A 16,831-nucleotide genomic window follows, 5' to 3' on the forward strand; every position below is an offset into this window, starting at 1 on the left:
ATTGTTTTCAGCAGCTAAATCAATTTTTTCTTTTCAGAACCACAATCCTCAGAAGAATTAGAAAAATCTGAGCAATAAATATTGTGTATGTGGTAAACAATCATGTTTGAAGACAACAGCATAGCAATATCATTAAATGCATCTTTGTACCAAGTGATTTGACATCTGTCTTCTCTTATAGCTGGTCTTTTAAGGGATTACATGAAATGAGATCAAACGCGTTCCCTTATGCAACACACACACTAAGCACATAGAAACTTCCGCCCACACATGACGAACAAAGACATAGGAAAGCAATTTCCTTTCCACGCTGCACACGTCTTTCATGCTATTTTCGAAGTCAGATTTCTAAAGCAGCTATTACACAGTTCGCTTGGTTTCCTTGCGAACTGCAATAACTTCTGCTGGGCTTCCAATAAAATTAATCCCTGTTCAAGCACCAGGGAAACCGCAAAATCTTACTGTTTATCCGCGGTTTAAATGTTTTATGTGCATGTGTGCCTGATACACATGCCTCATACTGGAAAATACCATGACTTGAGCCTCGTGTCTTTCCTGATGTCACGATTTTATGCTGTGTGTTTGCTGTGTACACAAACACAAATGTTTTTGTGGGATCACACCAGTTCTGTTCTGTGCTGATCTGAGTCCTGCTGCTGAATCAGCGGTGGAGGCAGCTGGAGCAGCAGGAGAGTGATCATCAAGGGCTCCACAGTATTGATCCGACTGCTGTCAGGGGCTACGGAGAAGGCTGACATTAGCTTGGGAGGGAGGGTTAGAGTGCAGATAGCTGCTACAACCACAGGACGATGTACGCTGGAATTCACCAGGGAGGGCAGGATGGGAAAAGACACAACAGGGTTGTGACTGGGGCATGATACGTGTGTGAGTTTCGGTTTAATTTACTGTTTTGTCTGTGGTCAGCGGTCACTGTGTTTGTATCAGTATCATTCTGGGTAATGGTGAGTAGCACAGCCTTGGGCTTGACAGTCACCTCAAACAGACTCACTGAGGCGAGACGCAGGGGTAGAGTTGTGTGCATCTGTTTTTTTTATTCTCTGTTAATGTGTATGTACAGTGCGTGTGCACGTGTGTGTACACTCACATCCACTGCTTTCCTATCTCAAACCCTGAAAGCCCAGAGGATGTAACACCTGCAGTCCACAGAGCGACATCTCATTTGACCCCAGCACCCTTGTCACTGACAGTATTCTCACCTCCACAGACAAAGTGATACCTGGCCGCCTTCCCCATCTCACCTCAGAAAGATACAGTCTCTGACACACACAGACACATACACACGTGTAGACTCAGCGATTGCTCCGCCAGCCAGCACTGAAAACAGGTCTGAACACCCTTTAAATAGAAAAGGGACACCATTCTGTGTCAGCACACTCCGGTGAGGCTGCAGACGAGCGTAGCACAGCCTTTGCGGTAATTTACTTCCCTTTTGGTCAACAGAGGTTAATTTAATCTTTGTACCACCGACATTTATCTCCAATTAAGAATGTCAGCGTTGCTGCCTCTGCATAGGTTTGATCTGCTTGGCATGTTCTCCGAACTGTGTTTACACTTGAGAGAACAAATTGGGGCTGTCAAAATAACTACAGACCATTTCAATAAGGTTTGCGATTGCTCCACTACTGCTGATGTAAAGGGTAATGATGGTGGCGATGCTAATGCACAGCGAGAGTGCGATGGTGCAGCTACTCTAGAAACCTGGATACAGACACTCACAGTCAGTCAAGGGTTCAAGTCAAGTTCCCTTACTTTCAACCCACAGTTTTTGACCCTGTTCACACACCACCGTTAACTGAACGTAGTACATAAAGAGCTGACCCGGGGTGCACTGCATTGTGGCCTACTTACACTTAAGGCATAATTGCATTGTGTATTGCAGAAGCAGTGTGTGAGGAAAGGAACTTATTAGCTTTGTGCGTACAAACATCACCTGGGACCCATGCATGCACATAGGAATAATACAACAACATATTAAGTGCATACACATAGACACACATGCATATACACATCAAAGATGCCACACAAAGACTGGGATTCAAACAGAGGGGTGGGATCCTGCTCTGCTACTTCAAAGCTTGACATCTTTTTGAGGCAAATCTGGCTCACCAGCTTCCTTCCCTGTATTTCCCCATAAGCTCTCTTTTAAAAATGCAATGCAAATGAACTGCTCTCTATCCATCTATCCATCTATCTCTCTATCTATCTATCCGTCCGTCTGTCTGTCTGTATGTGTTCATATGTGTAAATGCTTTTGTATTTTGAGTGTTTGTGACTATCTGCTTGTGTGCATACTGTGTGTATATCTATATATATGTATCTATGTATCTATGCAGAAAAATGAAAATTGTATACCAATGTAAAAAACATCACTTCAATTGTTCACAAGTCTTTTCTAAGTCTTTTCAAAATAAAGTTTGAAAAGAACTTCATTTGTGTTTTGACCATTGAAGTGTGTTTCAACTTGGTAAACAGTTTTCTTTTTTCAGTGTATCTATTTACTATCTATCCATTTGTCTACCTGTCTGTCCGTCAATTCAGCTCTTAAATGATTGATCTGCTCTCAGCTGTTTTGTTATCCAGCCAGTAATAAAAATGAGCTCAGTTAAATGTGTAATTAAGAAGCACTGTATGCAGATGATGGGCTGAATGAATTGAACAGTCTTGGAAGAAGAAAAGGGAGAGAGGGCAGTAAGAGGTACATGGAGAAGCAAAATAGAACGAGACAGAGAGAAACAATGGGACTACGTGGTGGAAGATAAGGCGACCGAAGCCGAATTTGATTTGACTATGGCGATGCGATATTGCCAAAAAGTTGAATTGCTTTTTTACTCCCTAGTCTGCCTTTGCCGGCTTGACATTTCTTATCTTGTTGCTATGGAGTGTAAATCAGACTTTGCTTAGTTTTTTTTTTTTCTTCCCCATAATTTATGGGGGTTGTTTGACCGCTGAACACACCCTTTTGGAGAGTAATCAATATCCAGGACTAAGATCTTGAGTAAAATCACTGACCGCTACATGCTGTTCTTAGCCAAATGTGAGTTGCACTTAAAGAATTGCTTCTTAAACGCCGCCTGAGTCCAGATTGTGCCCATGCTAAGTAAGCAAACGCTGTTAAATCAGACAGCTTTGCTGACCCAAAGTTGTTCCAAAGATATTAGCAAATGAATTGGCTGAAAGATAAATTTGTTTACCTCTCTAAATAGATCAATTTCGGGCCACTTCTAATCAAATGAGATGCAGTGTGCAGGAGCGGAGACACTGCTCTCTGCCTGCCAATCCTCCGGTATCAGGAAAGTGCGGTGCATACATTTAATTGGACCAAGCTCCTGTTTTAATCTAATCATATCCACCTTACATCTTATGCTGCATCATCTTTAGAAGAATTACATTTTATTATAACTTTAAATATATACAATATGTATAAGTGGCAGTTTAGAATCCATATTATATTGATTGTGTTTCCTTCTTTTCAGGGTCAAGTCATGTTTCGGAATGGAGAGAGGATGGGCACAATAAAGTTCAACCAGTTTCAAGGTATGTGGGACACTGCTGCTACGATGCTATACTTAAATTAACCAGTTTAATTTTCTTTGCAGCCTTTGTATAAGAGCTTGCATGTTCTCCCAGTGTCTGCATGAGTTTACTCTGATCAGTCTGGCTTCCTCCCACAGTCCAAAGACATGAGGATTGGGGGGACATTATCTGGAGACTCTAAATTGCCTGTAGGTGTGAATGTAAACGTGTTGGCTCTGTGATACACTGGCGACCTGTCCAGGGTGCACACGGCCCCTCGCCCAATGTCAGCTGGGATGGCTCCAACCCCCAGTGACCCTCAAAGGATAAGCTGTATAGATAATGGATGGGTGGGTGTGTGCGTGAGGGCTTCTGGTTACATTGTTTGTAAACCTCAACCTTTGCAGCTATTTTGAATGAAAAACCACAAACTTTGTTTTGCTGTATCGATTTATCTTTTGTGCTCACTTCACTCATCCTGTCTTACGCACCTCCTGCCATTCCCACTTGTTCTCCTTCTGACTACAAGCTGAGTTAGGATTGTTGCCAAAAGCTGTCGGACTCCAACCACTCACGTCTGTGTTCAATAAAACCTACAGTTGTTTCAGAAATTGTGCAGGATTCCCGCAGACCTTTTGGGAAGATAATTCCCAAAAGGTTGTCCAGTCAGAAGGCTACTATGGTTGATATGATACCTGTTACCTTTATGGTGTATCCTGTCCAGGAGGCTTTAAGAAAAGCTTTTAGCAGAGTCATACTAACAGGAAGGAGATGCTGAAAGATTTCAGAGTCAAATGCTTTATATGCACATTCTATAGATTTGTACAAAGGGTTGTTTGTCAGAAAAATAAACATGACTCTTTTAGACTATCTTTACCTTGGTGAGAAAACCACACAGGACATTCATAGATGGTGAATATGGTTATATGTAAAACCCTCAGTACTCTCTGTCCTCATAGTGTCATCCTAAGGTTGTTTTTGAGCCAGCAGGGCCTGCTGAGTGTCAGAATAGCCCAGAGATTGCATCTCGATGCAGGGGATTCCCAGCTCCTATACTCCCCAGACTATATGTAGCACACTGCATGGTGCAGCTCAGTCCCGTCTGCCTAACCTTCTTATCTTCCCCCACTGCAGAGGGTCTTGATCCCCTCTGGCTGCTTACATCACTCTCCCTGCATGCATGCGTGCGTGCGTGCGTGCGTGAGTGCGTAGGCTCATTCACATGCTGATGTGTCTGTCTACCTCTGCTGGTGACTATACTCTACGTATAATGTTACATCTCGGGGTCAGTGGGTTTGACAGAATGGGACCTCACATGATTTATATCATTGTAACTGTTGTTTTATGTTTAATTCCGAGGAAATGTAATGTTACAAATAAGTGTGTAGTATGAAAGTAACTACAGTGTTATTCATGATGTCTGAAGAAAAATGTACCATTACTACATAACTAACAATCAGGGCAGAGGCTGGTGTCCCAATTGTGTCTCACAAAGTATGTGCACATGTTGATGCACAGCCATTAATTAATCTGAATGAAATGACACAACCATTTTCATCTCAAGAAAAAGCCAAAGGATTTTCCAAAGACCTAACAAAAACCCACAACCCTAACCCTAACCCCTGATTTTCTGGTTCCTCAGTTTTAACAACACGTGGTGTAGAAGTGGGACACAGCTACAGCGAGACAGAATCAGGTTCTTCTTAAATATATTTGGTGTCCAGCCAACACAGGAGAAATATCACATCCAGTCCTCAGGTGACCTGTACTGTGAGAACTACTCTGACACTCAGTAGAGCACATACCTCCGCCAAGGCACAACAGTCCCTTTAACTTCAATCAAGCTGCACCAAAATTTACAGCCCCCAGAAAGCCCTATCTCGCAAAGTTAAAAAAAATCCTGGATCCACATCCTTCCACCAAGTTTGTAATCTTGCTTACAAGTGATCCAACCAACCAACAAACAAACACACAGGCATGAAAACATAACCTCCTTGGTGGAGGTAGCAATGCAAACAGCAGGAGGATCACTAACATGTGGGGCTGTCATTAAAACTCTCATAGAAATATAGAATCATAGCCACACATCCCTATTAATTAATTTTAACACACTAGTGCCTCCTTCTTTCTGATTGCCAGTCTCTCGGTCTTTTGCCTTTGCACATGTTTCACCCTTTTGACACACCAAGAGTCTCAGCTGGGTGCAGAGGGATGGAGGGACAGCCCCAGCTTGAATATTTCAAAAGGCAGTGATACTCAGCATGACCCTATCATCTGTCCTCCGCCTCTGATCCATCATTTTACCCTGTCAGACGTTCAGGGACCTCAATGGCTCTAATTCCCACTGTCTCTCACAGGGATAAGAGATAGCTCGCTACCAGAGGTCTTGATTGCAGTTGCAGTCACTCTGAGTACAGATTTTAAATCAATGCACTACCAGGCATGGAAGATAAGGAATACATGTATACTGTCTATCAACAAGGTCACTAGATGTGTGTGGGTCAAAGGTAGATTGTTGAGACATATGATAGGATTTAGTCACTACAACACCCCTGGGTTGAGAATTAATATTCTGCTTTCCTGTCATCTTACGCAGGAATTTGAAATAGCAAAAGTCTTCTCACAATATGTTCAACTAAAGTAGCTCACAAGAATATAATTGACTCTCACTGATGTTTTTAAAAGAAGCAGCAAAGGTAAAAAGCACTACGTTAGAGATTTGCTGTTAATGATGTTCTGCAATTACCACTTAAAACGTACAATATGTTACTGTGGACTCGAGGGTTTTCTCAATCGAAACAGTGACAAAACACCTGAGATCGTGGAGCAACTTGGCCTCATGGGAGTTGTCCCTACCTCCATTTCTTATCCCATAATCTTCCAATGACGCTTGGTGTGTTTGCGCTTTACTGAGAGAGCTTCGGCGACAGTATGTGCAGCTAACAGCAATGACGAATCATGGTTCCCTAACTGGCTAACTTTGTGTTTTTACTTTGTCATAAGTTTTTTATCCTGGAAGTTATAGCAGAGACGGGCAAAAAATAGAGTGAAGCAAGTATAAATGCCCAATTAAAAGACAACCAAAATAAAACGTCTTTGAATATAAATGTGGATTTCTCTGGGTTTTAACATTTTTGGAAACATTTTGGATGATGTAAGTGCACAAGTCAACAAAAAATATATATACATTTTGAAGAATTGTTACTTATTCAATCTTTTTACGATATTTATTTGAGTTTTTTTAAGCAGTATGTGAGGCTCTGCTCCAATGAGACCGAGTCATCTGTGCTTGAGCTGCGGGTGCATCATGGGAAGAAAAAAGATTCATGTCAAGTGGAGCGGTGTTGAGAAATACACACAACTAGCTGCATTGAGAAAGAGGAACAGTATTCACTACAGGAATCTATCAGACACATACAGTTATAGTCCCCTGTGTTTTTTCACCACTAGTGTTGTTGAGTAATGTCTCTACATGAGGGTTTTGTTTATAGCACCTGGGTGACGCAACGGGTGAAACATTTCTGTCTGTGGTTTCACACAATTCCACAGCTAGTAGTAGATGTGAGGAGATGTACTGTAGCCCTGAGGAAGACGTCTCTAGCTGGAAAACACTGATGTAAACTATCTGGTTTTAAAATATTCAGTATTGAGCAAGGAAGTGCAATAAACTTGTGTTTTGGTCAGTATCGGTAAAATAACCTTTTTTTAGTGACCACAAATTTTCCACTGAAATCTCCTTAAATCCTGAGTATTCCTCAATAATATTGAAAATGTACAACAGAACAAGCAACCATCGGTGTTACAGTTTAGAAGAAACAACCAACTGTCCTCAACTTCTAATTCAGATGTTGCTAAATCCTGGTTGATCCATCAAACTACCTGACATTGCTAACAGAGCTCTGCACATTTAAGCCAATGAGAAAAGATGCACATTCCGTTCCTATGTATCTACAACTGCTCTATTATAGCAGAATAATCTTCTTGAATTAATTTTCTTGGCCTTTTTTGCGCATTAAGTTTTTATTAGGAATAAGTTAAAAGTTGACCAACCAAGAACACTTTACCAGTAATAACAGTTTTTTGAACAAAAAGTCCTAAAATGTGACTGCACTGGCTGAACGACAGTTTGAGTTTTTTTAGCAACCTGCTGCAGCCATCAATATTCCCATTGGGGCTAGAGTACTGAGATAGTATTTTAGCATCTCAAAAGGGGAGTGCTGATACTCGAGCCCTTCTGCTGTTTAGATCCCGACAAAGGATGTGGTCAAGGGAAACACAGTCATTGATCGTTCAGCACTGAGAAGTTTGAAGAATACAAATCCTGAATGTGTACTCACATGAAATGCACTGTGCGGAAATGGTCACATATAGTGTAACATTTTCAACACTTGCTGATGTTTGATGCCGGAGTTGGAGATCAAGTGAGAGGAGGGGAATGGAAAGGAGATGGGAGAGGAGGAAAGGAAAGGAGAGGGGCGGAGTGTGGTGCCCTGTGATTTTGCAAAACCTGACGTTATCTGTCATTTCCCTTTCGTCAAGGACATTGTTCAATGGGCATATAAGAATAATAACAGGGAGAAGCAGAGCGAGATGTGTGTGCACACCAGAGGAAATTGCAGGTTGTTTGTAGTGTTTACTAAAAAGAAGAATAAAATAAAAGGCATCCCTGGTGTACACTTAAAGTGAGTAATCTTTATGAGGGAAGAAGAGTGAAGGCCCAGGTTTGTTTGACAAGGTCGTGCCTCCTCCAATATTATACCTGTAGGACTCTTCATTGTTTCTAAAAGAGAAAACACTACACTGAAATAGTTGTGTTTGAGCAGAACTCCAGAGAGACTGGTGTTTACAGGCTGGGGTGTTGAGCAGCTTACAACACCTCCACTGAATTTGGACTATGCCCAATTCAGTGTACAGTAGAATGCAATAAAAAGTAGGTTTGCATTCTTTTGAATCCTTTGAAGATTCTACTTGAAGTGGGAATTTGATTTGTGAACTACATCTGAGTCTTTGCCTGTGATATATCTGCTCCTTATGGTTTCCTTGAAGTAAACTAACCTGTAGTAGAGGAAGGGCAGGTTTATTTATAAAGAACCATTGAGACACAAAGCAATTCAAAGGAAATGCATTAAAAAATAAGACATTTGGGAAGACATTAAAATCCAGTAACACAATCTTACTGTGCACTTACTGAGTGCCTTAGGATTCATCGTTATGGATATTTTGATATATTACTAATGGGTTTTGGAAGACCTCCCTGTGATTTAAAGCTCACTAAGAGTTCGTAGCTCTGTGCCAGACGGTACAACTTAAAGCTGGGACATTCTTCACTGTGTCCAATTACTGTTTGAATTAGATTTACTTGTTCACTCAAAGTAGCATCTGTTACATTTTCTCCAAGTAAGGATCACTGGAGCTACATTTTATAAACCCAGCAAGCTGCTTTGTATCTGTGATCCATTATTTAAGCGTTCCATTGCTGGATTAAGTCGGCTACCTGAAATATTTAATGAAACCTGAAAGTCAGACAGCTCAGAAACTGGGGTAACATTTAGACAGTTGTTTGGGCTATTGGTCAAAGATGCCATGTTTAGCCTTGTGACTGATGGCTATGTTGGATCAGTCCACTATGTTCATCCAGACTGAAATATCTCAGCACCTTGACCACAATATTCAAGATTCTCTGGCAACATTACCCAAATGACTTATGGGATCCCCTTGTTCTCTAGTTCCAAAATGAGGTTGGCCTTTGTGTTTCAACCACTGGACGGATTGCCATTAAATATTGTACAGACACTCATGTTCCAATTATGTTCACTGATGTTGTAATAACTTTAGGAATGCTTTTATTTGTTTTAGTTTATAATTTATTAAAAAAAAGTAAATTGTCCATAAAGTTGCACTATGTGTTGTGTGTTTAGAGTGCATACCTCTGCCAAGGCTAATCTCCAAACAGTGTTTCCCATTAATTATGTAGACTTGTCCTGCCACTGTTTGATAATAAACCAAAAATATATTTTAAACTTCTGTTCACCTGTAACTCAGAATCAGAATCTGTTGCGCATGCTAGCATTGTTTGTGCATGTGCACCCCCGCTAACCCCATATTGATTGAATTCTGTGGGAAACGCTGAAGAGAGAATGAAACAAAACTCCTGGATTCACCCATATTTAGATCTGCACCAAAATTGTAATGATTCTCTCCTGACCTATACAGCATCCTTCCACTAAGTTTCGTGAAAATCCATACCGTAGTTTTTGTGTTATCCTGCTAACTAACAGACAGACAAACAAAACAAAAACACGGAGGAAACCAGGGTATTTTTGCAGCAGCAAATGAAAATGTAAAATCATGTACATGTATTTGTGTTAATGTCTACGTACGTGTGTGTTTCATTTAACAGAGGGACATGAAGTGAAGGTGGGAGAGTACAATGCAATCGCTGATGTGCTGGACCTCATCAACAACTCCATAAGGTTCCAAGGTATGTAGATAATAGATATGAGAGTATGTCTCTGCATTGACTGTGTGAGCCCTGACTAAGAGACGTTATACCCATTGAAGAAGAAGAAACTAGTGCCCTGAAGCATCCGGTGTGTGTCTTTATATATGTTACAGACACATCACCACTCTCCACCTCAGCACTCTCTTAGCTTGCTGACGTGAACCCGACCCCTCGCTCTCGCACACACATACAGACACCACCACCACCATCACTCAGTGTAGAGACTCGCCACTCTTCTTTACCACTCTAAACTGTCGCCTCTCTGCTAAATTATTAACCAGTCAATTTTTCACCCCCCCCTGTGTTTGCTTGTGTTGACATACTTTGTAATTTGTTCAATCCCCCTGGCTATTCTCCCCTTCACCACCCTTGCCCCACACACAGAAACTCCAGGCCGGTACCATCTAAAGCTCTTGTTTCCACATCCCTGACCACAGTAAGAAGATACTTGTGAGATGATGCCATTGCGATCGATTGGCACACAGACAGGGAGAAAAATAGAGCGAGAGATAAGAAAGTGCAGGGTCTGACCACAATAACTTGACTGTGGTGCTTTAAGATACACACTGACGAGTAGAAGATGGGTCTCAAATAACTGCGTGTCTACAGCCGTGTCACTGTTGTGTAGTCTCAGTGCAGAGGGAAGCCTTGCTGGAGAAGATGAAATTGTCCAGAAAACCAGTCAGATAGGATAATATACCATGAAAATAACATCCACTCCAAACATGTTTGAGACTCGCACACGTTGATGGATTGTCTAAACTCTATTAACACACTTCCTCTCCTTCTTAGGTGTGGAGCCTCCCAAGGATCAGACGTTTGTGCGTCTGCAGCGTCGCCACATCAACGTGCCCCTGTACAGCATCCTGTCCACCATCACCATACTGGGCATGCTCATGGCCGGGGCATTCTTGTTCTTTAACATCAAAAACCGCAACCACAGGTCGGCATCTGGCGTTGGTGAAGCACCTCATTGAGAGGGAGGGGGATGGATGAAGGCAAATTAAGCAATTGGAGGGGAAATGGATAATATATACAGTGCAGTGGGAAGGCAAATGAGGGGTTGGTGTTAAAGAGGGATGAATGAAGGACGGGGGGAATCATGAGCAGTGTCGAAATGAAAGAATGATGAAGCATGACAATGAGGATTCACTTTTTTCCATCTGTAGGTACTCTATTATTTCACATTTCACTCTCTGTACTAGAATATCATATTTTTTGGGCTGAACTACTCTTTTTATTCCGTCTAGTTTATTCTGCTCTAACCTTCTGTTCTTCTTCAGACTAATCAAGATGTCCAGTCCTTACATGAACAACCTGATCATCCTCGGGGGCATGCTTTCCTATGCATCCATCTTCCTGTTTGGTCTGGACGGAGGTTTTGTCTCTGACAAAGAGTTTGAGACGCTCTGCACTGTGAGTTCCCTCAGCACCTTTCACCATATCATTAAAAAAGTTGGGCGTGGACACACATTATGTTCAGGTCCAATAGATACAAATTAATTTTGCTCTTAAGCTCATAGATGTAAGCTAATATGTGGACAAAAAAATGCTTTATATTTTGTTTATTTGTAGATAATATTTCTTTCCTATTTTTATTTAGAGGTAGATTTTGTAGTGATATTACCAGCTGCAGTACTCAGTTAAACCATGTACGGAACATACAGTACATGGCATTAACTTCAGGTCGTTATAGCATTTTTCTTACTATATGTATGTAAAATGAGCTAAAATATGGCGAACACTGCAGAAACGCTTACTACGTGAAGTATGTGAAAATACTCTTTCGTGAAAACTGATTGAATCTCTCTCTGGGTCTCTAGCTAGCACAGAGCACATTAAGTGTCTCCCCCCAGGTAGTATTACCGTGTGACTGTACGTGCTGGATTAATTAAACAGTTTTGATTACAGTGATAGCTGGTTTCCACTGAGATACCCCCTTTCCCAGACACACACACACACACACAGCAAGGTAATGTTAGGCAGGGCACGTCTCGAGCTGCTACCACCTGGCTGAAGCTCTGCCGCAGAGTCAAAACAGAGCTTGTCACTTCAGACAAGGTTCTACAGCACAGGCACACAGAGGTTGATCCATTCGCCATCAATCAATATGTGCTAGACTCCTTGAGAATAGTTGCTGTAATTGTTTAGTTTTTTTGCTGTCTTTCTTACCCGGCATTGTACTCCTACCTGACTTTATTGCTTTCTAAATATGATAGTGTCACGAGGAGAGAGCCAGGTGTAAATGTGTGTGGAGGTGTGGCTCAGGAGGGGTTCAAACACACACAGATAAACACACACTAACAAAATTGTGTATCACACACAAGCATACACACTTTCAGACTCTGTAGTTATATTAGGATGTTGTCAGCTATATTCACATCCTGAGCTTTTAAAACACTTCAGTAGTGTCCTGAGTTCCAAAGCAGTGAGAGGTCCACACTTTGTTTCTCATTAAGATGAAACGCTCTTAGGAGTGTGACAGCTTCCACGGTCCAGGACGTTCTTCTCCCAGAGCTCAAGACTTTGAGATAAAAAAAAACTCAATCCAACAGCCTCATATTTTTAGATGCTTCACAATACTATTTTCAAGAAACTTCACAAGAAAAATGCAAATACCCGTCAGATCAGATATTGTTTTGAGCCTTCATCACCACTTAAAGACATGACACGATATTGTGTGTTCCTGTTGTTCTGATAGGTCCGGACATGGATCCTCATTGTCGGATACACCACAGCTTTTGGAGCCATGTTTGCCAAGACCTGGAGGGTGCACGCCATCTTCAAAAATGTGAAGATGAAGAAGAAGGTTGGGAACAAATTTTAAGTATTCAAGTGATTAAAGGGTTATTTATTAGATTGTACAGCAGAGAGAAAGTCAAATATCTTTTCTTATCAATTTATTTTTAACACAACTTTTCTTGTCACTGGCCAGTATGTACATGTGAATCTTCCTGGTCAAATCCGGATTCTGAACCTTTTATTTTTGATCCCATCATGTGTGTCTGTTAAGCCTTCCACCCATTAACATCTGGGTTTTGCCTGCAATGGGAATGGATAAAATCAGCATTCACTCCCAGATCAAATGAGTCTGCAGTAGATTCAGGTTTTTATCGGTTCCAGCTACGACTGGCAGTGATGAAGGGGCTGTCTTCTTCTTTATCTTGGCGGTCTACATGCTGGTTCTACACCATTACCAGCACAACATTAAGATGCGCTTTGAACGTCCGGATGTAGGTGCATAAATAGCCATGAGGGTTTTTTGTACTTATTGGTTTTTCACTGCATCGTGAAAGAAACAGCACTGGCAAGACAGCAAGGTTTCCAACGCATACGTGACGGCAAACATGACTCACCAGGGAAAATAAGCAGGAAGGAAAACTCTGCTTCTGGCAATACGAAAGGATGTAATTACAGTTGAAGCAAGTTTACCCATTTAAAAAACCTGCTAATTTTGGTGTAAAAGAGGTATTAGATAGGGGAAATTACCAGTTTATATAACAACAAACATCTGCACTGTAAAATTTAGACCTGATAGTCCTTAACAGGTTGCTTCATGTCTTTTCAAAGCCCAACACTGATGTGTAGGCACTTGTATTCAGACTCACGCTTTCCAACAAACACACTGAAAGACTGGCATACAAATGGCTTTTTAAAACATCTGACAAAATCAGTTTCACTAGCCTAGTTATATAAAGTGGTGCCAAGTTCACAGAGTGTTGTAACTGTGCTCGGCCTTTTTGTATTTATAGATTTAGCTCTCCCCCTCACTTTGTCTCTCTCTCTCACCCTCTTGCATATTATATTTGAAGAAGTGTGGGTGGCGAGAGAGAGAGAGAGAGAGAGAGAGAGAGAGAGAGAGAGAGAGAGAGAGAGAGAGAGAGAGAGAGAGAGAGAGAGAGAGAGAGAGAGAGAGAGAGAGAGGTTGGAGGGATGAAGGGAAGTATAGTGGCAGATGGGAGGAAGGAAAAGCAGGGCATATGAAGGGACATGACAAACAATGTGGCACAAATGGCCACGAAAGTAGGTTGGATGCTGAAAAGAGAAAGCTGGGAAAAGGAGGACAAAAGATAGATGGAGGTGATGAAAATCCTGATTACAGGTTAAATGATAAGGATCCATGACCTAGTTCTAATTGAGCTGTTTCCACTGTAATTTTATGGTCAGGTCAACACAAGATCCCTAACCCTGTGTCAAAATAAAACACACTGGATCTTGGCCTTTCACAGTTTTTTTTGTTCTAATCATTTGAGGAAAACAAAACCCTTTTTCCTCTCAAAGCACAGTAACTTTGCTCCGACCCTTCACAGCCAATTATCTCTGCTCCGTTCACCCTCTCCCAACCTCTTTCCCTTGTGAACAGAGACACAACAGCTGTTTCTTCAGAAGAAGTATTCACCCCGACCGCATACTTCAGCCTTGAAACCTCAAGATGCATTCACTGTCGGTTTAAGGCCTGTCTGTGTGTAGGAAACACACACACACACACAGCAGACACATCGCACTTCCTCCACACGGACTGAGTGCAGGTGCTTTGGCTTCAGTAGAGTGATAGCTGCTGTTGGTTCCTTGAAATCTCTGCCAGCCGCTGTCAGGGGAGAGACAAGCTGGAGTGTTAGCCATATTTTCTACAAACGGCCGGGGTGGAAGTGCATCCCTCACTCTTCCACCAACCTGCCCTCCATCTTTTTTCCCCCGCACACTGTGAGCGCACAGATTGTAAATCCTGGGTGTGTTCGATAAGGGTTCCACTTGGTGGGCTGCGGCCGGCACTCCTTCACTCCTTAAAGAGCTCACTGCCAGAGACGGCTTCGGGGGGAGGGCTGTCAATCAATCTCGTCCCTCTCCAAATACACACACACACAAACTCACACACACACACCACAGACACAGATAAACATACACACTTACAAAGGATCAACCCCTCACCCCAGCCACTGGTGACATGTTGCTGGTGACACCAACACACACATGTTGCTGGACACACACACACATGCAATTTTGTTCACATCCATGTGTACATTAACTACTTTTATGATCATTTTGTCCTTCTTTCTCAATCAAATTCACCAAACAAGGACATTAGAACAAACTGATATGTCAGAGAGCCAATAATACTGCAGGAAAGAAAATAGTAGATAACACTTCAGGTAATTGAGACTCATTGTTTGTCTCGCAGACTCAGTTGGCAGAGTAACATCACAGTTGAACAGATGGTGGCGTACAGCTTTCTCTTTTTTGTTTTGTAACTAAAATATCACACATCTTAAATATCTTTGTTACAACTGTTCACTTGTTGGAATCATTACTAGTTTCATCAACTAGATCTTTTTCGTTTAACATGCATGTATTTTATTTGTTGTCCATGTTGGCATTAAGAAATGTCACTCCTCCTGCCAATATTTGTCCAACGCGAACACCATCAAACGACAGCACATCAAAAACCAAGAATCCCCTCACGCATCTCATCCGGAGCCCACAGGTGGAGGAAGAGTGCGAGACCCCTGCGCTGCATTTGGGTGATGTGATACTTTCCAAACACAGCCCTGCCTGTGTTCCCTGACCTTTGCTTTGATCTGCGGTTCCAGACTGTCAAACGCTTTTATAAATAAAGATCACAAACAGGTCACAGCTTTCATCCCTCTAAAGTTCATGGTACAAAAGAGGAGCTTCAGTGGTTGAGCGTTGGCTCTTGTTGGGTAGATCTTTTCCACATTCTCTGGCCTCAAGGTAGCAAATAGCTTGTTGGTGGCACAGTATTGACATAACTCATTATCCTGGGACAATGCAAAAGAGTGTCAGTATTGAATTCTGAACCAGGTCTTGGACTCACAGTTTGGCTCATTTCCTTTTCTAATTGCAACTAAATTCATTGCAATTAGTCCCTGATTAGATGTTAGAATGGATGCAGCAGGGGTCTTGGCACTATGATGGGAACAAGAATCATTTGGTTCACGCGATAACAATGATCACAGAGAAATGTTATTTGAAATGGCTCTACCAACACACACACACTGTTACATACCATTAGCAGATGTTGGCAAACACAATTCTCCTCTTTTATTTCCCCTCCAGATCATAAAGGACCAGAAGTTGTTGATTATCGTTGGCGGGATGTTGCTGATCGACCTATGCATCCTCATTTGCTGGCAGGTTGTGGACCCGCTTAAGAGGACTGTGGAAGAATACAGCTTGGAGGTCAGTGTGCATTTTCAGCTTGATTTTTTTTTTTTATCTTGGTATATCATGATTTGCGTCAGCTGGAAGAATCCCAGTGACACAGATTCTTGCTAAAAAAAATGCCTGTATTTGGAGTTTGGGCAAACAAAATGTCCGCCTTGGGCTGTAGCGCGAGCATCTTTGTTGTGCTCGTTATTTTTGGGTCAGGATGTGAGCCATTGCTGCCTCCTGTGCTCATCCCGTGGCCGGACATTTGCCAGCTTGGATGTGAGACTTTGGCAAGGGCTGTTGGAAAAGAGGCTCTTGGCACCACTTTCGCCTTGCTGGAGAGGCGGCGTGGTGTAGAGTAGAAATGAACTCTGCCTCGCTGCGATTGGATTGAGAAGATTCCGATTTTCTAAGATTGGTACAGGATTAACCTAACAGTGAGCCTAGTTGGCTAAAATGAACATACTGTAGCTTTGGCTTCTGTGGCTGATGGAGTGTGACGAGTGTTCTCAGTAAGGCATGACATATTAGCACATAACTGTCAGTCGTATTAAGGGAATGCAGACTGTGAATCATTGAGGCACAACTGCAAGTTTTTTCTCAAATAATTTAATCATTTTTGCTAGA

At 42.0% G+C, this 16,831-nt stretch overlaps 1 protein-coding gene across 2 annotated transcripts in view; it reads left to right on the plus strand.

Annotated features, from left to right (window-relative positions):
* Positions 1-16,831, plus strand: part of gabbr2 (gamma-aminobutyric acid (GABA) B receptor, 2) — a 175,835-nt gene that overhangs the window by 112,881 nt on the left and 46,123 nt on the right. For both annotated transcript variants that reach the window (XM_034599597.1, XM_034599596.1), the window contains 6 exons: positions 3,495-3,555; positions 9,935-10,015; positions 10,829-10,979; positions 11,320-11,452; positions 12,738-12,845; positions 16,112-16,234. In XM_034599597.1, coding sequence (XP_034455488.1) covers positions 3,495-3,555; positions 9,935-10,015; positions 10,829-10,979; positions 11,320-11,452; positions 12,738-12,845; positions 16,112-16,234 — 657 coding nt within the window. The remainder of the gene's footprint in view (positions 1-3,494; positions 3,556-9,934; positions 10,016-10,828; positions 10,980-11,319; positions 11,453-12,737; positions 12,846-16,111; positions 16,235-16,831) is intronic.

Source organism: Hippoglossus hippoglossus, chromosome 11 (genome assembly GCF_009819705.1).
Source record: "Hippoglossus hippoglossus isolate fHipHip1 chromosome 11, fHipHip1.pri, whole genome shotgun sequence".
In the NCBI taxonomy this organism is placed as follows: domain Eukaryota; kingdom Metazoa; phylum Chordata; class Actinopteri; order Pleuronectiformes; family Pleuronectidae; genus Hippoglossus; species Hippoglossus hippoglossus.